Source organism: Pleurodeles waltl, chromosome 3_2 (genome assembly GCF_031143425.1).
Source record: "Pleurodeles waltl isolate 20211129_DDA chromosome 3_2, aPleWal1.hap1.20221129, whole genome shotgun sequence".
Lineage (NCBI taxonomy): Eukaryota > Metazoa > Chordata > Amphibia > Caudata > Salamandridae > Pleurodeles > Pleurodeles waltl.
In genome coordinates this window covers 83926076-83950885 of record NC_090441.1, presented here as the reverse complement: position 1 = coordinate 83950885, position 24810 = coordinate 83926076, and the positions used below count along the sequence as shown (strand labels likewise).

Below are 24810 nucleotides of genomic sequence, written 5' to 3'. Positions count from 1 at the left end.
TGGAAAGAACACTGGAAGTTCCACTGTTTGATTTAGATGGAACGGTGAAATAACCTTTGGCAAAAATTTAGGATTGGTCCTTAGGACGACCTTATTTTTGTGTAGTTGTATAAAAGGTTCCTGTATTGTAAACGCCTGAATCTCGCTTACTCTTCTTAGGGAAGTAATGGCGATGAGAAATGCCACCTTCCAGGTTAGGAACTGTATTTCGCAGGAGTGCATGGGTTCAAAAGGTGGACCCATAAGTCTAGTTAGGACAACATTTAGGTTCCATGAAGGAACAGGTAGTGTTCTTGGTGGTATAATTCTCCTAAGGCCCTCCATGAATGCTTTAATGACTGGTATCTTATATAGGGAAGTTGAATAGGTAGTCTGCAGGTATGCAGATATTGCTGCAAGGTGAATCTTGATGGAAGAGAAAGCTAGGTTAGATTTTTGTAAGTGAAGCAAGTAACCCACTACATGTTCTGGAGTTGTGTGTAATGGTTGTATTTGATTAATATGGCAGTAGCAAACAAACCTCTTCCATTTACTTGCATAGCAGTGCCTGGTGGATGGCCTTCTGGCTTGTTTTATGACTTCCATACATTCTTGGGTAAGTTGTAAGTGCCCGAATTCTAGGATTTCAGGAGCCAGATTGCTAGATTCAGCGATGCTGGATCTGGGTGTCTGATCTTTTGGTTGTGCTGTGTCAACAGATCTGGCCTGTTGGGCAATTTGATGCAGGGTACCACTGATAGGTCTACCAGCGTTGTGTACCAGGGTTGCCTTGCCCAAGTTGGTGCTATCAATATGAGTTTGAGTTTGCTTTGACTGAGTTTGTTTACCAGGTAAGGAAGGAGAGGGAGAGGAGGAAAAGCGTAAGCAAATATCCCTGACCAGTTCATCCATAGGGCATTGCCTTGGGATTGTTTGTGTGGGTATCTGGATGCGAAGTTTTGGCATTTTGCGTTCTCCCTTGTCGCAAACAAGTCTATCTGAGGTGTTCCCCAGAGTTTGAAATAAGTGTTCAGAATTTGGGGGTGAATTTCCCATTCGTGGACCTGTTGGTGATCTCGAGAGAGATTGTCTGCGAGTTGATTTTGGATCCCTGGTATAAACTGTGCAATTAGGCGAATTTGGTTGTGAATTGCCCAATGCCAAATTTTCTGTGCTAGCAGGTTTAACTGCGTGGAGTGCGTCCCTCCCTGCTTGTTTAGATAATACATTGTTGTCATGTTGTCTGTTTTGACGAGAATGTATTTGTGAACTATTATTGGTTGGAAAGCTTTTAGTGCTTGAAAAACTGCTAGAAGTTCTAGGTGATTGATATGCAGTTTTGTTTGATGTACGTTCCATTGTCCTTGTATGCTGTGTTGATCGAGGTGTGCTCCCCACCCTGTCATGGAAGCATCTGTTGTTATTACGTATTGTGGCACTGGGTCTTGGAAAGGCCGCCCCTTGTTTAAATTTATGTTGTTCCACCACAGAAGCGAGAAGTAAGTTTGGCGGTCTATTAACACCAGATCTAGAAGGTGACCCTGTGCTTGAGACCACTGTGATGCTAGGCATTGTTGTAAGGGCCTCATGTGCAGTCTTGCGTTTGGGACAATGGCTATGCATGATGACATCATGCCTAGGAGTTGTAATACCATCTTTGCCTGTATCCTTTGAGTTGGATACACGCGTTGTATGATGGTGTTGAAATTTAGAATTCTTTGTGGACTTGGAGTGGCTACTCCCTTTGATGTGTCTATTATGGCTCCTAGGTATTGTTGTACCTTGCGCGGCAGAATGTTGGATTTTGTAAAGTTGACGGTGAACCCGAGTTTGAAGAGGGTTTGTATGATCTGATTTGTGTGATTTGAGCACTGTATGAACGAATGGGCCTTGATTAGCCAGTCGTCCAAATATGGGAACACATGTATTTGCTGCCTTCTTATGTGTGCAGCGACTACCGCTAGACATTTGGTAAAGACTCTTGGTGCGGTTGTTAATCCGAAAGGCAGTACCTTGAATTGGTAATGTATTCCTTTGAATACAAACCTTAGGTATTTCCTGTGCGATGGGTGTATTGGTATATGGAAATAAGCATCCTTGAGGTCTAAAGTTGCCATGTAGTCGTGTAGTTTTAGCAATGGCAATACTTCTTGTAGTGTGACCATGTGGAAGTGGTCTGATTTGATGAAAGTGTTCACTACTCTGAGGTCTAGGATTGGTCTCAGCGTTTTGTCCTTCTTTGGTATCAGAAAGTACAGTGAGTAAACTCCTGTGTTTATTTGTGTGTTTGGCACTAACTCGATTGCATTCTTTTGCAATAGTGCCTGCACTTCTATCTCCAGGAGATTGGAATGGTGTGTTGTTAAATTTTGTGCTTTTGGTGGTATGTTTGGAGGGAATTGTAGAAATTCTATGCAATAACCATGTTGGATAATTGCTAGAACCCAAGTGTCTGTAGTGATTTCCTCCCATGCTTTGTAATAATGACCTATTCTTCCCCCCACTGGTGTTGTGTGGAGGGGGTGAGTGACATGTGAGTCATTGTTTAGTAGTAGGGGTTTTGGGGCTTTGAAATCTCCCTCTATTTCTAGGGAATTGCCCTCCTCTATATTGTCCCCGAAAACCTCCTCTATACTGTCCCTGGTAAGTGGACGGTGTTGCTTGTGAGGTGCTGGCTTGTGTGCTTTGACCCCGAAACCCCCCTCGAAAGGGCGTTTTACGGAATGTGCTGTAATTCCCTCTGCTCTGCGGGGAGTAGAGTGCGCCCATGGCTTTGGCAGTGTCCGTATCTTTTTTGAGTTTCTCAATCGCTGTGTCCACTTCTGGACCGAACAGTTCTTTTTCATTAAAAGGCCTATTGAGAACTCCTTGTTGAATCTCTGGTTTAAATCCAGACGTTCGGAGCCATGCATGCCTTCTGATAGTTACAGATGTATTAATTGTCCGTGCAGCTGTATCTGCAGCGTCCATGGAGGAACGTATCTGGTTGTTGGAGATGGTCTGTCCCTCCTCAACCACTTGTTTTGCCCTATTTTGGAAGTCCTTGGGCAGATGTTCAATGAGATGTTGCATCTCGTCCCAGTGGGCTCTGTCATAGCGCGCAAGTAGTGCCTGGGAGTTCGCGATGCGCCACTGGTTTGCAGCTTGTGCTGCGACTCTTTTACCAGCTGCATCGAACTTGCGGCTTTCTTTATCTGGGGGTGGTGCATCTCCAGATGTGTGAGAGTTGGCCCTTTTCCTAGCTGCTCCTACAACAACAGAGTCTGGTGGCAGCTGTGTAGTGATGAAAACCGGGTCCGTAGGAGGCGGCTTATACTTTTTTTCCACCCTTGGTGTGATTGCCCTACTTTTGACCGGCTCCTTAAATATGTCTTTTGCGTGCCGGAGCATACCAGGGAGCATAGGCAGGCTTTGGTAGGAGCTGTGGGTGGAGGAGAGTGTGTTGAACAAGAAATCATCCTCGACTTCTTCTGAGTGGAGGCTTACGTTGTGAAATTGTGCTGCTCTAGCCACCACCTGAGAGTACGCGGTGCTGTGTTCTGGTGGAGATGGCTTTGTAGGGTATGCCTCCGGGCTGTTATCTGACACTGGGGCGTCGTATAGGTCCCATGCGTCCTGATCTTGGTCACCCTGGCTCATGGTGGTGTGAGCTGGGGAGTGTGATGGAGTTTGTGCTGGTGAAACGTTAATCACGGGCGGAGGAGAGGGTGGTGGTGTAACTCTTTTCACCACTTTTGGTTGTGGTGCTTGTTCCGTCTGGAACTCCAACCTTCTCTTTCTCCTAATGGGGGGAAGGGTGCTTATTTTTCCTGTCCCCTGCTGAATGAAGATACGCTTTTGCGTATGGTCCACATCAGTTGCTTGTAGCTCTTCCTCAAACCTATGCTTTTGCATTTGGGAGGTTAGCGAGTGCTCTTCTGTATAAGAGCCTGAAGCTGGGTCGCTTGCAGTTTGTTTCGGCATCGAAACTTTGTCTGCGTGTTTTTTCGGCTCCGAGGTGACTTTTTTCCTTTTCGGGGCCGAAACCTCTCGGCGTCGATCTGTTTTGGTGCCGCTGTCTCGGCGTCGAGCCGTGTCCACACCGGCATCTCGGTGTCGAGGCTTATCTCCAGCACTTTCTCGGTCCCGAGAAGGCTGCGTGCCGGTGTCTCGACCGGAGTCGGACGATCTCGGCACTGTTTGGGCCTTTTTCGGTGCCGACGGTCGGTCACCGAATTTATGGGTCGAGCCATGGCCTGGTGGCAGTGGCGTCCCCTGGGCCTTGTAAATGTTTCTTTGTGTAGTTTTCGACGTCTTACTCACGGTTTGTGTGTCGTCGAATCCTTCGGAGTCTGAGTCTTGGATCGAGAAGGTACCTTCTTCTTCCTGTTCCTCGAACTCCCGTTGGGCTGTTGGTGCGGACGCCATTTGAAGTCTTCTGGCTCGACGGTCTCGGAGTGTTTTTCGGGACCGGAACGCACGACAGGCCTCGCAGGTGTCTTCGCTGTGCTCAGGTGACAGGCACAGGTTGCAGACCAAGTGTTGGTCTGTGTAGGGGTATTTATTGTGGCATTTGGGGCAGAAACGGAACGGGGTCCGTTCCATCGGCGTTCTTCAGCACGCGGTCGGGCCGACCAGGCCCCGACGGAGGATCGAAAAAACTACCCCGAAGGGCACCGGAGCTCTTCGATCTTCGATGCGGTGTGGAATCTAAGTACGCCGATCCCGAACGCAACAATACCGACGAAAATCTTCCGAAATTAGCTAATTTTCCGTTCCGAAACTCGGAGCGACAGGAACACGTCCGAACCCGATGGCGGAAAAAAAACAATCGAAGATGGAGTCGACGCCCATGCGCAATGGAGACAAAAGGAGGAGTCACTCGGTCCCGTGACTCGAAAGACTTCTTCGAAGAAAAACAACTTGTAACACTCCGGCCCAACACCAGATGGCGAGCTATTGCAGAACATGCGTATCTACAGCGACAGATGCCATCGAACACAAAGTTACAGAACAGTCTTCTTCGTTGTAGCAGCATTTGTCAGTTCCTGGAGGGTCCAGTCACGGTTCTTGTGGCCAGAAGTCAAAGCAGAGGTTGCGGTGGAGTCCTGCAGGAATCTTGCAAGCCAAATCTGTGGACCAACCCAAGAGAGACCCTAAATAGCCCTGAAAGGGGGATTGGTCATCTAACCAGGTAGGCACCTATCAGGAGGGGGCTCTGATGTCATCTGCCTGGCCTGGCCACTCAGATGCTCCCAGAGTTCCCTGCCAACCTTGGAAACAAGATGGCAGAACCCAGGGACCCTCTAGAGGAGCTCTGGGCACCACCCTGGGGTGGTGAGGGACAGGGGAGTAGTCACTCCCCTTTCCATTGTCCACTTTTGCGTCAGATCAGGAATAGAGGGTCCCTGAACAGGTGAGGACTAGTTTATGCACAGAGGGCAGCAAATGAGCCCTTGAAAGCAAACCAATGGCTTGGGGAAGATACCCCTCCCAAACCCATCACGCCTATTTCCAAAGGGAGAGGGTGTTACCTCCCTCTCCCAAAGGGAATCCTTTGTTCTGCCTTTTTGGGCTTGATCAGATCAAGCAGCACGGGGGCATAAACCTGTCTGAGGGGTGGGAGCTGCTGGGCTGCCAGGAACACCCAGTTAAGACTGGTTGTAGCAATGCTGGGGGTCCTCTAAGGAGCCCCCAGAGTGCATGGAATCATACTTTCAATACTTGCAACAGTATTGGGGTATAATTTTGACATGTTTGATACCAAACATGCCCAGGTTCAGAGTTCCCATTATGTAGCTGAACATAGGTAGTGACCTATGTCCAGTACACACGTAAAATAGCGTCCCTGCACTCACAAAGTCCAGGTAAATGGATCTGGAGTTTGAGGGGGCACTTCTGCTAGCGCAGGGGCGCCCTCACACACAGGTACCTGCACCCTGCCCTCCGGGCTGAGATGGCCTACCATAGGGGTGACTTATAGTGACCTGGTGTAGTGACCTGTAGTGAAAACGGGTGCATGCACATGTTTCACGCAGGCTGCAATGGCAGGCCTGCAGAACCCTTTGCATGAGCTCCCTATGGGTGGCAGAATAACTGCAGCAGCCCATAGGGATCACCTTGAACCCCAATGACCTGGGTACCTAGGTATCATATACTAGGGACTTACATGTGGGTGGACCAGAATGCCAAATGTGGAAGAAAAAAATGTACAATTTAGAGAGAGCAAAACTACTGGAGTCCTGGTTAGAATGATCCCAGTAGACAGTCAAACATACTGACAGTAGGCAGAAAATGTGGGTAACCATGCCAAGATAGAGGGTACTTTCCTGCAGGAAGTAAAGTGAATATACTCCTAATCGTTGTTGGGATGTAGGGACTGGTTCTATAGCCCCTTTGAGAAGAAGGGACTGTACCTCCTCTTTTAATAGAGCATGATGGTCATGAGAGTTTGTGGAAACGAAGAGGAATGTTTGGTGGAGTGTGACTGAATTGTTGGATAATTGATAGAACCCACTGATCTGTGGTGATGCTGTACCACTGTGGATAAAATGTACCAGTCTTCCTCCCATAGGAGATGTGAGCTGTGGGGATTTGTAAAAGGTCACTGTTTCGATGATGTGGAGGAACCTGTATAGGCAGATGTTTTTCCTCTTCCTCTATTGTTTGAGCCTCTCTACGAACCTGTATTGTAGAAGTGTGATCCATGTTTTTGTTGTGAGGTGGATGGCTCTGTGGTTGATGGTTTGAAACCACCTCTAAATTGTGGCTTATGAAAAGTGCTTCTAGTGGGTGTGGTATATAGTAAGCTGTAGGAGGCTGGACTGGCTTGTAGTGAGTACCTAGGGGTACTTGCACCTTGCACCAGGCCCAGTTATCCCTTATTAGTGTATAGGGTGTCTAGCAGCATAGGCTGATAATGGTAGCTTAGCAGAGCAGCTTAGGCTGAACTAGGAGACGAGTGAAGCTCCTACAGTACCACTAGTGTCATATGCACAATATCATAAGAAAACACAATACACAGTTATACTAAAAGGAAAATGTCACTTACCCAGTGTACATCTGTTCGTGGCATTAGTCGCTGCAGATTCACATGCTGTGCATAGTCCGCCGTCTGGTGTTGGGCTCGGAGTGTTACAAGTTGTTTTTCTTCGAAGAAGTCTTTTCGAGTCACGAGACCGAGGGACTCCTCCCACTTCGGTTCCATTGCGCATGGGCATCGACTCCATCTTAGATTGTTTTCCCCGCAGAGGGTGAGGTAGGAGTTGTGTATGCTAGTAATAGTGCCCATGCAATGGAATGAATACGTATGTACCAAATGAAGGTTAAAGTAATATATTTACAAATGTACAAATGTTGAAGATATACTTCCAAACGGCTACAGGCTCCCGGCGAGGCGGGTGGGCGCATGTGAATCTGCAGCGACTAATGCCACGAACAGATGTACACTGGGTAAGTGACATTTTCCGTTCGGTGGCATGTGTAGCTGCAGATACACATGCTGTGCATAGACTAGTAAGCAGTTATCTCCCCAAAAGCGGTGGTTTAGCCTGTAGGAGTGGAAGTAGTTTGAAATAAAGTTCTTAGTACGGCTTGCCCTACTGTGGCTTGTTGTGCAGATAACATCTACACAGTAGTGTTTAGTAAATGTATGAGGCGTAGACCATGTTGCTGCCTTACATATTTCGTTCATTGGAATATTTCCTAGAAAGGCCATAGTAGCACCTTTCTTTCTGGTTGAGTGTGCCTTTGGTGTAATAGGCAGCTCTCTCTTTGCTTTAAGATAGCAGGTTTGGATGCACCTAACTATCCATCTGGCAATACCTTGTTTTGAAATTGGATTTCCTGTATGAGGTTTTTGAAAGGCAATAAATAGTTGTTTTGTCTTTCTAATTACTTTTGCTCTGTCAATGTAGTACATTAGTGCTCTTTTGATGTCTAATGTATGTAGTGCTCTTTCAGCTATTGAATCTGGCTGTGGGAAGAACACTGGTAATTCTACTGTTTGATTTAAGTGGAACGGTGAGATAACCTTTGGTAAGAATTTTGGATTTGTTCTTAGAACTACTTTATTCTTGTGTATTTGAATAAATGGTTCTTGTATGGTAAACGCCTGTATTTCACTTACTCTTCTTAAAGATGTGATGGCAATGAGAAATGCAACTTTCCACGTTAAATATTGCATTTCACAAGAATGCATGGGTTCGAAAGGTGGACCCATGAGCCTTGTTAAGACAATGTTGAGGTTCCATGAAGGAACAGGTGGTGTCCTTGGTGGTATAATTCTCTTTAGGCCTTCCATAAACGCTTTAATGACAGGTATTCTAAACAGGGAAGTTGAATGAGTAATCTGCAGGTAAGCAGATATTGCGGCGAGATGTATCTTTATGGAAGAGAAAGCTAGATTGGATTTTTGCAAATGTAGTAAATATCCTACTACATCTTTTGGAGACGCATGCAATGGATGAATTTGATCTTTATGGCAGTAATAAACAAATCTTTTCCATTTACTTGCATAGCAGTGTCTAGTGGAAGGTTTTCTAGCTTGTTTTATGACCTCCATACATTCTTGTGTGAGGTCTAAGTGTCCAAATTCCAGGATTTCAGGAGCCAAATTGCTAGATTCAGCGATGCTGGGTTTGGATGCCTGATCTGTTTGTGTTGTGTTAACAGATCTGGTCTGTTGGGTAGTTTGACATGAGGTACTACTGACAGGTCTAGTAGTGTCGTATACCAAGGTTGTCTTGCCCATGTTGGTGCTATTAGTATGAGTTTGAGTTTGTTTTGACTCAATTTGTTTACTAGATATGGAAGGAGAGGGAGAGGGGGAAAAGCGTACGCAAATATCCCTGACCAATTCATCTATAGAGCATTGCCTTGGGAGTACCTGTGTGGGTACCTGGATGCGAAGTTTTGGCATTTTGCGTTTTCTTTTGTTGCAAATAGATCTATTTGAGGTGTTCCCCAAATTTGAAAGTAATTGTTCAGTATTTGGGGGTGAATTTCCCATTCGTGGATTTGTTGGTGATCCCGAGAGAGATTGTCTGGTAGTTGGTTCTGGATCCCTGGAATAAATTGTGCTATTAGGCGAATATGGTTGTGAATTGCCCAATGCCATATTTTTTGTGTTAGGAGACACAACTGTGTCGAATGTGTCCCCCCCTGTTTGTTTAAATAATACATTGTCGTCATGTTGTCTGTTTTGACAAGAATTTATTTGTGGGTTATCATGGGTTGGAATGCTTTCAACACTAGAAATACTGCTAACAGTTCTAAGTGATTTATGTGAAACTTTCTTTGATGTATGTCCCATTGTCCTTGGATGCTGTGTTGATTGAGGTGTGCTCCCCACCCTGTCATGGAAGCATCCGTTGTTATAACGTATGTTGGCACTGGGTCTTGGAAAGGCCGCCCTTTGTTTAAATTTGTACTGTTCCACCATAGAAGCGAGATGTATGTTTGGCGGTCTATCAACACCAGATCTAGAAGTTGACCCTGTGCCTGTGACCATTGTGATGCTAGGCACTGTTGTAAGGGCCGCATGTGCAACCTTGCGTATGGGACAATGGCTATGCATGAAGACATCATGCCTAGGAGTTTTAATACTATTTTTGCTTGTATCTTTTGTGTTGGATACATGGCCTGTATTAACTTGTGAAATGTTTGAACCCTTTGTGGACTTGGAGTGGCTATCCCTTTTGTTGTGTTGATTGTCGCTCCTAAGTATTGCTGTGTTTGACACGGCAAAAGGTGTGACTTCGCATAGTTGATGGAGAAACCCAGCTTGTGAAGGATTTGTATAACATAATTTGTGTGATGTGAACACTTTGTTAGCGTGTTGGTCTTGATTAACCAATCGTCTAAGTAAGGGAACACGTGTATTTGCTGCCTTCTGATATGTGCAGCTACTACTGCTAGGCATTTTGTAAAGACTCTTGGCGCAGTTGTTATTCCGAATGGCAACACTTTGAATTGGTAATGTATTCCCTTGAATACGAACCTTAGGTATTTCCTGTGTGAAGGATGTATCGGTATATGGAAATACGCATCTTTTAGATCTAATGTTGTCATGTAGTCTTGCTGTTTGAGCAGTGGGATTACGTCTTGTAATGTGACCATGTGAAAGTGGTCTGATTTGATGTAGGTGTTTAGTGTTCTGAGATCTAGTATTGGTCTTAGAGTTTTGTCTTTTTTTGGTATTAGAAAGTACAGTGAGTAAACTCCTGTGTTCTTTTGTTGACGTGGTACTAGTTCTATTGCTTCCTTTTGCAGAAATGCTTGAACTTCTAGTCCTAGAAGGTCTATATGCTGTTTTGACATATTGTGTGTTTTCGGTGGGACGTTTGGAGGGAGTTGGAGAAATTCTATGCAATAACCATGTTGGATAATTGCTAAGACCCAAGTGTCTGTTGTTATTTCCTCCCAAGATTTGTAGAACTGGCTTAGTCTTCCCCCCACTGGTGTTGTGTGAAGGGGTTGTGTGACTTGTGAGTCACTGTTTATTTTGAGGGGTTTTGGGACCTTGAAATTTTCCCCGGTTTCTTGGGAATTGGCCCTCTCTGTATTGTCCCCGAAAACCTCCCCTTTGATATTGTCCCTGGTAGGTAGGTGGTCTTGTTTGTGAGGTGCTGGTTTCTGTGGGTTGACCTCGAAACCCTGCCCTAAAAGTTGTTTTACGAAATGTGCCAAATGTGCCTCTGCCCTGCGGGGAGTAGAGTGCGCCCATGGCTTTGGCTGTATCGGTGTCCTTTTTTAATTTTTCAATTGCAGGGTCGACCTCCGGCCCAAACAATTGCTGTTCATTAAACGGCATATTGAGCACAGCCTGTTGTATTTCGGGTTTGAACCCAGATGTGCGCAGCCATGCGTGCCTCCTTATCGTGACTGCAGTATTTATTGTCCTTGCAGCTGTATCCGCTGCATCCATGGAAGACCGTATCTGATTGTTCGAGATACTTTGTCCCTCTTCCACCACCTGTTGCGCTCGTTTTTGGAACTCTTTGGGGAGGTGTTCGATGAGATGTTGCATCTCATCCCAATGAGCCCTGTCGTATCTCGTCAGGAGTGCTTGCGAGTTGGCAATGCGCCACTGATTTGCCGCTTGTGCTGCAACCCTTTTTCCCACTGCATCAAATTTGCGGCTCTCCTTGTCCGGAGGTGGTGCGTCGCCTGATGTATGCGAGTTGGCTCTTTTACGAGCTGCCCCCACAACTACTGAGTCTGGTGTCAGTTGTGATGTAATAAAAACAGGGTCTGTGGGTGGAGCCTTGTATTTTTTCTCCACCCTTGGAGTTATGGCTCTGCTTTTAACTGGCTCTTGAAATATTTGTTTTGAGTGCCTTAGCATTCCTGGAAGCATGGGAAGGCTTTGATAATGGCTATGGGTGGAGGACAGGGTGTTAAAGAGGAAGTCATCCTCAATAGGCTCCGAATGTAGCGAGACATTATGGAATTCGGCTGCCCTAGCTACCACCTGTGCATATCATGTACTGTCCTCAGGTGGTGACGGTTTAGTTGGGTACGACTCCGGGCTATTGTCCGATACTGGAGCGTCGTAGAGGTGCCATGCATCCTGATCATCCTGGCTCATTGTAGTATGAGCTGGTGAGTGTGTTAATGGTGGAGTTTGTGCCGGTGAGGCATGAGTTGATGGTCGTGGAGAGGGTGGTGGAGTTACCTTCTTTACCACCTTTGCTTGTGGTTGCTTGTCTCCTTGCTGGAAGTCAAGTTTCCTTTTCCTTTTGATTGGGGGAAGAGTGCTAATCTTCCCTGTATCCTTTTGAATAAAGATCCGCTTTTGCGTGTGATCTGGCTCAATTGTTTGTAATTCCTCCTCAAATCTGTGTTTTTTTAGTTGAGAGGACAGTCCCTGTTCCTCTGAGAAGGAACCAGTTTTCGGTTCGGTTGCCGGGTGTTTCGGCACCGAAACAGTGTCTCTGGATTTTTTCGGCTCCGACAAAATCTTTTTTCTTTTCGGCGTCGTGCCCTCTTGGTGCCGACCAACTTCGGTGCTGCTGTGTCGGTGCCGAATTTTTTCTGCGTCACTCTCTCGGTCCCGAGATTGCTGCGTGCCTGTATCTCGACCGGAGTCGGATGACTTCGACAGCAGCTCGCCCTTTTTCGGTGCCGATGGACGGTCACCTACTTTCCGGGTTAAGCCATGGTCTGTTGGCGGTGGCGTCCCCTGGGCTTTGTCAGTCTTTTCGTGTGATTTTTGTTTCGACGTCTTACTCACGGTTGGTTGTTCTTCGACGTCGAATTCTTCGGAATCCGACTCGTGGATGGAGAAAGTTTCTTCTTCCTCCTCCTCGAACCGTTGTTGTCCTGTCGGCGTGGACGCCATCTGCAACCTCCTGGCTCTTCGGTCTCTGAGCGTTTTTCTCGACCGAAACGTGCGACAGGCTTCGCACGTATCCTCCTTGTGCTCGGGGGACAGGCACAAGTTACAGACCAAATGTTGATCCGTATAAGGATATTTATTATGGCATTTAGGACAGAATCGGAACGGGGTCCGTTCCATCAGTCTCGATGTTGCACGCGGTCGGGCCGACTAGGCCCCGACGGATGATCGAAATTACCCCGAAGGGCTACCGGAGCTTTTCAAGATTCGGTGTCGATTTGTTCTAACTAACCCGATACCGAACGAAACAATACCGACAAATTTTTCCGAGATTCTGACTAACTTTCCGACCCGAAACACGGAGCGAAAAGGAACACGTCCGATCCCGACGGCGGAAAGAAAACAATCTAAGATGGAGTCGACGCCCATGCGCAATGGAACCGAAGTGGGAGGAGTCCCTCGGTCTCGTGACTCGAAAACTTCTTCGAAGAAAAACAACTTGTAACACTCCGAGCCCAACACCAGACGGCAGACTATGCACAGCATGTGTATCTGCAGCTACACATGCCACCGAACATAAAGGTACTTTATTTTTATGACAATATGCCAAAGTATCTCAGAGTGTACCCTCAGTGAGAGGATAGCAAATATACACAAGATATATGTACACAATACCAAAATATGCAGTAATAGTCTTAGAAAACAGTGCAAACAATGTATAGTTACAATAGGATGCAATGGAGACACATAGGGATAGGGGCAACACAAACCATATACTCCAAAAGTGGAATGCGAACCATGAATGGACCCCAAACCTATGTGACCTTGTAGAGGGTCGCTGGGACTATTAGAAAATAGTAAGGGTTAGAAAAATAGCCCACCCCAAGACCCTGAAAAGTGAGTGCAAAGTGCACTAAAGTTCCCCAAAGGACATAGAAGTCGTGATAGGGGAATTCTGCAGGAAAGACACAAACCAGCAATGCAACAACAATGGATTTCCAGTCGAGGGTACCTGTGGAACAAGGGGACCAAGTCCAAAAGTCACAAGCAAGTCGGAGATGGGCAGATGCCCAGGAAATGCCAGTTGTGGGTGCAAAGAAGCTGCTACTGGACAGTAGAAGCTTAGGTTTCTGCAGGAACGGCAAGGGCTAGAGACTTCCCCTTTGGAAGACGGATCCCTCACGCCGTGGAGAGTCGTGCAGAAGTGTTTTCCTGCCGAAAGACCGCCAACAAGCCTTGCTAGCTGCAAATCGTGCGGTTAGTGTTTTTGGATGCTGCTGTGGCCCAGGAGGGACCAGGATGTCGCAAATTGCGTCAGGAGACAGAGGGGACGTTGAGCAAGACAAGGAGCCCTCTCAGCAGCAGGCAGCACCCGCAGAAGTGCCAGAAACAGGCACTACGAGGATCCGTGAAACGGTGCTCACCCGAATTCGCACAAAGGAGTCCCACGTCGCCGGAGAACAACTTAGGAGGTCGTGCAATGCAGGTTAGAGTGCCGTGGACCCAGGCTGGACTGTGCACAAAGGATTTCCGCCGGAAGTGCACGGAGGCCGGAGTAGTTGCAAAAGTCGTGGTTCCCAGCAATGCAGTCTGGCGTGGGGAGGCAAGGACTTACCTCCACCAAACTTGGACTGAAGAGTCACTGGACTGTGGGAGTCACTTGGACAGAGTTGCTGGATTCAAGGGACCTCGCTCGTCGTGCTGAGAGGAGACCCAGGGGACCGGTGATGCAGTTCTTTGGTGCCTGCGGTTGCAGGGGGACGATTCCGTCGACCCACGGGAGATTTCTTCGGAGCTTCTAGTGCAGAGAGGAGGCAGACTACCCCCACAGCATGCACCACCAGGAAAACAGTCGAGAAGGCGGCAGGATCAGCGTTACAGAGTTGCAGTAGTCGTCTTTGCTACTATGTTGCAGTTTCGCAGGCTTCCAGCGCGGTCAGCAGTCGATTCCTTGGCAGAAGGTGAAGAGAGAGATGCAGAGGAACTCAGCTGAGCTCTTGCATTCGTTATCTAAGGAATCCCAAGAGACAGAGACCCTAAATAGCCAGAAAAGAGGGTTTGGCTACCTAGGAGAGAGGATAGGCTAGCAACACCTGAAGGAGCCTATCAGAAGGAGTCTCTGACGTCACCTGGTGGCACTGGCCACTCAGAGCAGTCCAGTGTGCCAGCAGCACCTCTGTTTCCAAGATGGCAGAGGTCTGGAGCACACTGGAGGAGCTCTGGACACCTCCCAGGGGAGGTGCAGGTCAGGGGAGTGGTCACTCCCCTTTCCTTTGTCCAGTTTCGCGCCAGAGCAGGGCTAAGGGGTCCCTGAACCGGTGTAGACTGGCTTATGCAGAAATGGGCACCAAATGTGCCCATGAAAGCATTTCCAGAGGCTGGGGGAGGCTACTCCTCCCCTGCCTTCACACCATTTTCCAAAGGGAGAGGGTGTAACACCCTCTCTCAGAGGAAGTCCTTTGTTCTGCCATCCTGGGACAAGCCTGGCTGGACCCTAGGAGGGCAGAAACCTGTCTGAGGGGTTGGCAGCAGCAGCAGCTGCAGTGAAACCCCTGATAAGGCAGTTTGGCAGTACCAGGGTCTGTGCTACAGACCACTGGGATCATGGGATTGTGCCAACTATGCCAGGATGGCATAGAGGGGGCAATTCCATGATCATAGACATGTTACATGGCCATATTCGGAGTTACCATTGTGAAGCTACATATAGGTAGTGACCTATATGTAGTGCACGCGTGTAATGGTGTCCCCGCACTCACAAAGTTCAGGGAATTGGCTCTGAACAATGTGGGGGCACCTTGGCTAGTGCCAGGGTGCCCTCACACTAAGTAACTTTGCACCTAACCTTTACCAGGTAAAGGTTAGACATATAGGTGACTTATAAGTTACTTAAGTGCAGTGTAAAATGGCTGTGAAATAACGTGGACGTTATTTCACTCAGGCTGCAGTGGCAGGCCTGTGTAAGAATTGTCAGAGCTCCCTATGGGTGGCAAAAGAAATGCTGCAGCCCATAGGGATCTCCTGGTACCCCAATACCCTGGGTACCTCTGTACCATATACTAGGGAATTATAAGGGTGTTCCAGTAAGCCAATGTGAATTGGTAAAATTGGTCACTAGCCTGTTAGTGACAATTTGGAAAGAAATGAGAGAGCATAACCACTGAGGTTCTGGTTAGCAGAGCCTCAGTGAGACAGTTAGGCACCACACAGGGAACACATACATATAGGCAACACCTTATGAGCACTGGGGTCCTGACTAGCAGGGTCCCAGTGACACATAACAAACATACTGAAAACATAGGGTCTTCACTATGAGCACTGGGCCCTGGCTAGCAGGATCCCAGTGAGACAGTGAAAACACCCTGACATACACTCACAAACAGGCCAAAAGTGGGGGTAACAAGGCTAGAAAGAGGCTACTTTCTCACATAAGCCCATAGCCTTAGCTGTTTCAGAGTCTTTTTTTAAAGTTTCTCTATGATGGTATCCATCTCTGGCCAAAATAAATGCTCTTTATCAAAAGGCATTTTTAATACAGCTTGCTGTATTTCAGGTTTAAAACCTGAACACCTCAACCATGAATTTCTCCGTATTACTATGCTAGTGTTTATTGTCCCCACCCCACCCTTGCAGCTGTATCAGCTGCCTAAGTTGCACATCTGATTGCATTGTTTGAAATAACCTGTCCCTCTGCTACTATTTTCTGCACTTTAATGTTCCTTTGGGCGATATTGCAATAGCTCTTCCATTTCTTCCCAGTGGGCTCTAGTGTACCTCACCAGAACGGCCTGAGAATTTTCCACCCTCGAGTGATTAGCAGCCTGCGCAGTCACTCTTTTGCCCGCTGCGTCTAATTTCTTGCTCTTTGTCTGGAGGAGGAGCGCCTCCTGTAGATTACTACTTTGGAGTCAGGCGGTAATTGTGTTTTGATGAGTTGTAGCAGAGGGTGCAGCTTTGTGGTTATTTATTATTTGTTTAATCAACCCTAGGTGTGATGATACTTGCCTCAACGGGTTCTTTGAATATGTTATCAGCATGTCTAAGCATGCCTGGAAGCATAGGGAGACATTGGGACTTTGTGTGTACTTGTTAAAGTATTAAACAAGAAGTCCTCTTCAATTGGATCTGTATGTAATTGTATGTTGTGATACCCAGCTGCTCTACCTATCACTTGATTATAAGCAGTGGTATCTTCAGGGGGAGATGGCCTTGCTAGATATAAATCCAGGTCACTAGACAAAATGGGATCAGGAACATAGAGATCCGATGGGTCTACATCTTGTTGAACATCACTTAATTCTTCCCTATGAGGTGATGCTGATTATGTTTGTGGAGAGAATTGTGTGAAATGTGTAGGTGGAGGTGGTGGGGAGGAAGGAAGTAAAGGAGAGAGTGTGGTGGTGAAGGCGAAAGCTGTTCTGTAGCTTTTTTCTTTTCTTTAGAGGCTTTCCTAGGTGGAGGCCCAGCATCCAAAGTCTCTTGAAATGCGAGTCTCCTCTTAATTGGCACAGGAGAAGAGGTTATGATCCTTCCTGTTCCGTTTTGTATTTGAAGCCTGTGCTGTTTAGCGTCCATCACTTCCAAGTATTGGTTCTATGGACAGTAACTCCTCCGTAACGGCAGAATGCTTAATGATGGTAGTTTTTGATTCCAAATGTTTGGACACCGAATGTCTGACTTGAACCGAAAATGTCAGCTCTGAAAATGATGGAAACTTTTCTGGCTATGAAATAGAAATATTTGATTTTCTGCTCGATACCAAAACAGATGTTGCTGTCTGTTTGGTCGGTGCCGAATACATACTGATCTTATGTATTTTTGGTACTGAACCCGGAGGCTGGTCAATCAAATGTATTTTTCGGCTCCAACCATGGCCGAAGGGCAGTGGAGGACCAATGACCAATGCAGGAGTCTTTTTAATAGTCTTTGGTGCAATAGGGCTGATATATTCACGTACTGCGCCAGTGGGATGGCTTGGCTCTCGACATACAAGTCTCGATCTGAGTCAGTGTGTCTAATGGAGAAGGCTGCGTGCTGTCCTACTTCGTCCTGCACGGAATCTTCTCCGAAGATGTCGGGTGTGTCTCCTGTTGACTAGGATGCCATATCTAGTCGACATGCTCTTCAGTCCCATAGAGTCTTCTCTGATTGAAACGATCTACAGGCGTCGCAGGTCTCTTCTGTGTTTTTGGGAGACGGACACAAATTATACACCAAGTGTTGGTCGGTGTAGGGAAACTTGGAGTGTCACCGAGGACAGAACAGAAATGGAGCCTATCATTCTTTGATTAAAGTTTACCGAAGTAGGCCCAAATAGAGCGTGAAATAGATCCCAACTATATAAATTGGATCGACTATAAAGTATAGAAAACGCAATCGAATCAATATACCGATGTTAGAAGAAAGGCAGAATAAAGTTCAGAACATTCCGAACCGAGATTCACCGGATTGAGAGGAAACACTTTCAAACCAGATGACGGAGAGAAAACAATCTAACAAAGGGCTCGATACACATGTGTAGTATCACCAAGAGGAGTCAGCACTCGATATTGTGACTCGAAAATATTCTTTGAAGATAAACAACTTGGAACACGCCCAGCACTAGATGGCGGACTTATGCAAACCATGTGTATCTACAGATACACATGCCATTGAACACTGCATTTTCAGACATCCCAAACTTTCCTCTACCACCCAACTAATGGATCACCCCAAAACGTTTCAGGAAGGAACTGTTTTTTTTTTTTTTTTTTTTTTAATGTTTAATGAAGATTCACTAAATGGGACCAACCTCATGCTAACCAAGTAAACAATACACTGCACTGCTTCCCACCCCCTCCGCATGGGCGTACTCCATACCTAGCTTGCAGTGTATTTTCAAACCAGTATCTCCAATGTGTTATGGCCACTTCTTATTCCTTCATCCCGTACTCAGGGCAGGTCCTCACCCAATAAGCAGGAAACCTGGCTATCCTCTATAGGTGTACATTAATCTGTGCCATTTTTAATCATCAACAAGGATAGTTCTTTCAAACTACTGCTTTAAACTAACAATATTTTCGAAGATGTATCCCTCAATCGCACAGTAGACCTAACGGTGTGAGTAGCCTTCTCAGTGGTGCTGGATATTAAGCCCTCCTCCTCTGTCAGGTCACATCCCCATACGTTTCACACTTCCTTTTCAAATTTGCTGGACCCAAACCACTACTAAGTACGACTGGATCTCACTTACCACATTTCACATCAGCAGTGATCTATTTCAAACATCTGCAGGCTAATGCAGACATCCTTTACCCCTCCTCTATTTTCCAGCATTCCACTCAGGAGCCCCATGCAACAAGGCCAAATACCACAGCCTCACACTCCTCGACTTCTGCCTCATCAGAAGAGCAGTTTCCATGGTGCTTCGCCTCCTTCAGAAGGGATGCAAAAAACACCATCACTACTCACTGAACATGTGTTGATTATTCACCCGCCTCCCACCGTTTCACCCTGATATAGACATGGCTGCATCACACCTTCTAGGCAGGACTGAATCAAATATCCATACTGTACTATTCTCAAAAGCCTGGATAACCAAATCCCTTTAACACCATCCTGGAAGAAAAAAAATTCCCCCAATATTAGCCTCACGTTAGACAGGACTGTGTAACAGTCATTCCTGCCTCAAAAATTCACCTCCATTTTGCTAAGTCTGCAACCTGCAAAGCTTGCACCTTATCCAACTTTCTGTCTCACCACATTCAATACTTTCCCATTACCCTTTTAACACTTGCTCACAAGGAGTCACTACAAGCCTCCAATTACACACCTCTTCCTCAGGTTTGCACTCAACCTCTATTCTCTAATGATATAAATTCAAACTCATTTCCTTAATTGGTAGATCTTTTCTGCAAACCTGGCACCTTTCTCGCGCCTAACCTAGGTTTACTACTTTTCTCTTATAAGCTGGATACATCCCTTAACTTTCCAATTTGTTTCCGCTAAGTTCCACTCTATCCTCAGCTGGACATCTCAACTGTCCTACATGCAGAGGTGAATCATAAATATCCACCCCCTACCATTCGCCTCAACACCTTCTCCATAACAATTACATCCTCAGTCATATCCCATTCTCTATTTCTGTTACTTCAACTTATCAGTATTCAGTACGGTTCAGACCAGTATGTTCCTAAAAAAAACGCTTTCCGGGCTAAACAAGTAATAACTAGGGCAGCACATACAGCCAGGGGCTTAAAAAGCAACGAGGAGTTGACAAGAGAAGAAAGCATTCAACTGTGATCAAATAAGGACATTGTCCGAGATATCTTATTTAGCTGGCTCTTACCAAAGTCTGTATCCACAGCATCAGTTCCTTCATTTCCACCTTTTATACTGTTTCCCTCACTGACCGCTTTAGAAATGCTCCCACTATTGTACTTTCCTCCTGGATTAAGGACGCAAGCTTTGGCGATGGAAGTCACCAAGTACTCATCATCTGCATTACGCCAGCCCCACCAGCTAATCTCTGGTTGGCTGCACCGAGCAATCACAGCCCCGTTCTTCTGATGTCTATTGGGGGAGAGATGAAAAGGCAGCAACAAATAAAAGAACATCTAGCCATATGTAACAGCTACAAAAAAAAACACATTGATCAAAATGTTATACTAACATGTTTGAGGGAGCTGATGTAGGCACTCACCAACATTTCAAGTACTTCTGATTATATATTTAACATCAAGGGACACATTAAAACCTAATCTTGAACTTGAATGTGCCTCTCTCTATATGCACCTCATAGAGGGGTTTAAACAGTAGCTCGACCCTAGGTAGCTGTGGCTTCGAGCAGTCCGGCTTAAACAAAAGGAACAAGTGTAAAGCATTTATAAGTACCAAAACAACTGAATAAATAAGTCACAACTCGAAAGAAATCCAAAACCAATTTCTAACAAAGCCAATAAGTCTCGCTTATGTGAGCTATTTTTTTTGCAATGTTTTGCAGCCATGCTATACAGCAGTGCGGTATTTTGCAGTGTGGCTAAAACAAATTTCAAAAATTACTACAATGTACCCAAGGCTAACACTTTTTTATTGTTATTTTTAGCCATGTTGCACACAGCCAAGCTATTTTACAGCATGGTTACAAATTACCAAAATCGATAATGACCATTCCGTACAGCATAAACAAAAGGCAATGGAAGAGCCAAACGTCTTACAGGTAAGGCCTATTGGTTTAGCCAAAACTTATTGGGTCTCGGCACAACACCGCTGTGATTCTGAACAATTGAGTTATTCTCCACATGTGTGAAAAAGACAAAAAAATATGACATTTGGCAAAATATTCCATTATAAAAAAGGCAATTGCACCCATGTCCTAGTTAAAATACATTTGGAAGTAGATGACAGCTGCTGTCACTAAAGCACATATCTGTTCTCACAAACATCAATTTCAATGGAGATAACAGCTTCTTTGAAGTATGTGTGACAGAAAAACTCAGCTCCAAATGGCAAGAGGTTCAACAAGGATGGCAGGGAAGAAGAAAAAAATAAACGTAGTATGTGGGGAAAGTGCCGCTGTTGGCATGGTTACCCCGACACATTTTGCCTAGTGTTGATGCCAACTTTGATTGAAAGTGGGCTCAGTCCCTGCTAACCAGGCTTCAGCCCCAGTGTTCTTTCACTAAAACTGTACCTTTGGTTCCACAATTAGCACAACCCTGGCACACACTTAAAAGGAACCCATGGTACAAAGGGCCCTGTGGCCAGGGAAGGTCTGTAAGGGCTGCAGCATGTATTATGCCACCCTAGGCGACCACTCACCAAGCACATACACCTTGCAGTTTGTGTGTACTGACGAGAAGAAAAAGACAAAGTCGACATGGCACGAAGGGTGCCATGCCCACAAATCCCTGTTGTGGCATAGGAAAGTCACCCCTTTAGCAGGCCTCACAGCCCTAAGGCAGGGTGCACTATACCACAGGTGAGGGCATAGCTGCATGAGCCACGTCCGTTCTTGGACATTGTAAATGCAGTGTAGCCATATTGAGTATATTGTCTGGAAATTTGTCATTACGAACTCCACAGCTCCATAATGGCTTCACCGAATACTGGGAAGTTTGGTATCAAGCTTCTCAGCACAATAAACCCACACTGATGCCAGCGTAGGATTTATTGAAAAAAGCACACAGAGGGTATCTAGGAGATGGCCCCTGTATGTTAGCCAAACTGCTAGTGTAGGACTGACCGGTCTGTACCAGCCTGCCACTTTCAGACAAGTTTCTGACCACATGGGGTGAGTGTTTATGTGCACTCTGTGGTCAGAAACAAAGCCTGTCCTAGGTGGAGCTGCTTCACACCTCCCCCTACAGGAACTGTAACACCTGGTGGTGAGCCTCAAAGGCTCAAGCCTCAGGTTACAGTGCCCCAGGACACTCCAACTAGTGGAGATGTGCCAACCCGCCCTCCCACCCCCAAAACAAAGCCCCACTTTTATGTTTATTCAAAGGGAGTGGGCACAAGGAGGATGTAGCCACCCTCAGGGACAGTAGCCATTGGCTACTGCCCTGTGATCCCCAAAACGCCTCTAAATCTAGGATTTAAGGGCCTCCCTGAACCCAGCTCACCAGATTCCGGACGACCTTCAAGAAGGGCTGCTTAGCTAAAAAAAAAACAACAGAGAAGAAGACTATAACTGCTTTGGCCCCAGCCCTACCGGCCTGTCTCCTACTTCAAAGAGCCTGCAAAAGACCAGCGACGCAACCAGCAACCTCTACCCAACTCCAGAGGACTGCCTGCATCCAAAAGGACAACGAACTCCCAATGACAGCGGCTCTGTCTGAGAAAAACCTACAACCAAGGACTCCCACCTCACTCCAGACGCAAGAGTCTTGACCTCTGTGTTCCCGACGCCCACGGTCTATGTTCGGGTGGTCCACCCAGCAAGAGAGGGTACCCAGGCGATTGTGAGCAAGTGCCCACCCTCAGTTGATCCCTCCACGATGACACCTGCAGAGGTAATCCAGAGTACCCCCCTGACCGCGAAGCTCCGGACGAAGATAGGACGCCTAAAGACACTGCACCCGCAGTCCCCAGGCCCTGGAGAAACCGACCCCCAGTGCCTTTACGTTCAACAGGCAGCGCCCCTCCCTGTTCAACTGGTGGTGTGCCCGAGACACCCCCCTAGACCTCGCCTGCAGTCTTTGAGTGACCCCCAGTGTCTCCTCATAGACCAGCACTGAAAACCCAAACATCCTGTTTGCACCCTGCACCCGGCCACCCCTGTGCCGCTGCGGGTGTGTGTCTGGTGCCTACTTGTGGCCCCTTCAGTGCTCTTCTAATCCCCCCTGGTCTGCCCTCCGAGTAACGGGTACTTATCTGCAGGCAGACCGGATTCAGAGTACACCCTGTCTCCATAGGAGCCCACTTTAAAATTGCTCACCTTTGACTTCTGCACCCAGTAGGCCCCATATTGCTGGTGGTGTGTGTTTGGGGAACCCCAACCGGTGGGGTTTCTAAAACCCAGAGACTGAAACTAAGTGCTGTACTTACCAGTAAAACAATCTAACATTTCTCCTCCCCACTCCCCCCCCCAGAAACTATTCCTAAAAAATTACTGTCATTTTTAAAACAGATTATTGCCAATAATTCAAAAACTGTATTACTTATCTATTTCAAATAAAGTACTCGATACCTGTGTGAAATACAAAACATTTAAGGTACTTACCTGCAACTTGAATCTTGTTCTAAAAATAAAGAAAATATATTTTTGCTATATAAAAACCATTGGTCTGGAGTTAAGTCATTGAGTGTGTGCTTCTTCTATTGTCTGTGTGTGTACAACAAATGCTTTGCACTACCCGCTGATAAGCCTAACTGCTCAACTACAATACCACAAAAGAGAGCATTAGTATTATCTACTTTAGCCTCTGTTAAGCCTCTGGGGAACCCCTGGAGTCTGTGCACACTAAATCTCACTTTGATATAGTATATACAGAGCCAGCTTCCTACACAGTACCTCAATCACAGTCAGGGGAAGAAATCAGTGTGTGGTTCATGCTCCAGTTGAAGGAAGAAGTGTTGCCAGAACATGCTGGCCAATTAGAAGATCGCAAATAAGAGTGACAATGAAGTCAACGAACGTTAAGCCATGTGTAGGAAAGCAAGCTCCCTGCTGTATACAATATCTCTAGCAAGCGAGAACACATCCAGCGCATGCGCTGGCGCAGGTGAGACCTAAAAATTTATCTTATTTTTATGAATTTTTAAACACCGAAATTAACCATATACAGAGGGTTCCAGAGATACAGCTTTTTAAAATAAAATGTAAATCACAGCTTTTCACTCGAAATCTTAACAAGCATTGGCAACTACTGCAGTTAGCGGAAACATTGTAAAACTTTTATACAGTGTTGTTTGTGTACTCTAGCCCATTTTGTGAGACCAATTCTGTCAGGGAGCAGGTCAAAGGGGTCAGTGAGGATTTTTAGGACAGTTGCCTTGTCAAAAAAGCAGGTCCAGTCAGTTCCAGGCTCTATGGGCGAATCGCCACAGACATCAATAGAGTGGCCTGATACAAGAGACACATGATGCTGAGGATGTTATGCGGGGCTTCTTAGGGCTACTCCTCAATCCACGGTCTGGTTGATCCAGCACAACTACAGTTGCTACTGGACTACTAGTCTCTGAACGCAGTGAAACCAGCAGTTCCCTTTGGTGAAAGATGTTGTGTCTTTCTTGGGCGACCAAACTGCACTCCGAAGAGCCTTGTAAGTCCAGCAAACTCTGGTGCAACTTTTGAGCGTTAGGGGAATGTCTCTCAGGCTGCACTTCAGTGGTCAGGCTAATAACCAGATAACCAGCCATGGCAGGCTTCTTCAGCTTTTGTTGGGCTGTTGCTGTAAAAGGAAGTCAATCAACTGGCTCTTGGAGTTCACCTCTTCTGTCTGGGGATCGGGTACAACTTTTCCTTGAGGACACCACAGGTACAGTTCTCTCTTTGCTAGCATAGGCGCAGCACAGCAGGTGGAGCCCAGTCTTTGGTGCAGCCTCTCTTAGCCAACTTCAGGGAACAGCAGGCCAATCTCTCTTCGATCCTCTCTCCAGTGGAGATGTGATCTGAGGTCTGGGTGCCATATTTATGCCCAGAAAGTGCCTTCGGGATGCAGAAGTCACTAGCCAAAGGGCTACTAGGTCCCCTCCCACCGGGTGAGGACTTCCTGCGATGTGTGGCATCTAGCTATCCCAGCATGCAATATTCTGTGCCCTTTCCATTAAGCAGAACCACTCTCGGGGTGTGTAGCTTGGGAGCCCACCCTAGAGGTGTTGGTACCTTGGGGGGGTGCTACATACCCACAGAAAAAACGGTTTGTCAACTGTTTTCCCCTCTCTGTCCCCCTCATCAACCTGTCTACCCTCAATAAAAGAGCTGCCCTTCTCATGTGTGTCTACCATTTGCCTTTCAAAGGCACTTTGGCTTTGAAGCTCGTCTTTTGGGCTCAAACCCAGTTTGACTTTCCTGCTGGAAAGAGATTCAC

The 24810-nt window shown here is 46.5% G+C and overlaps 1 protein-coding gene across 6 annotated transcripts in view; it reads right to left on the bottom strand.

Moving 5' to 3' along the window:
* MTMR4 (myotubularin related protein 4) overlaps positions 1 to 24810 on the bottom strand; it is a 570772-nt gene that overhangs the window by 283703 nt on the left and 262259 nt on the right. For all 6 annotated transcript variants that reach the window (XM_069226856.1, XM_069226854.1, XM_069226857.1 and 3 more), the window contains one exon: positions 19626 to 19849. In XM_069226856.1, the coding sequence (XP_069082957.1) occupies positions 19626 to 19849 (224 nt within the window). The remainder of the gene's footprint in view (positions 1 to 19625; positions 19850 to 24810) is intronic.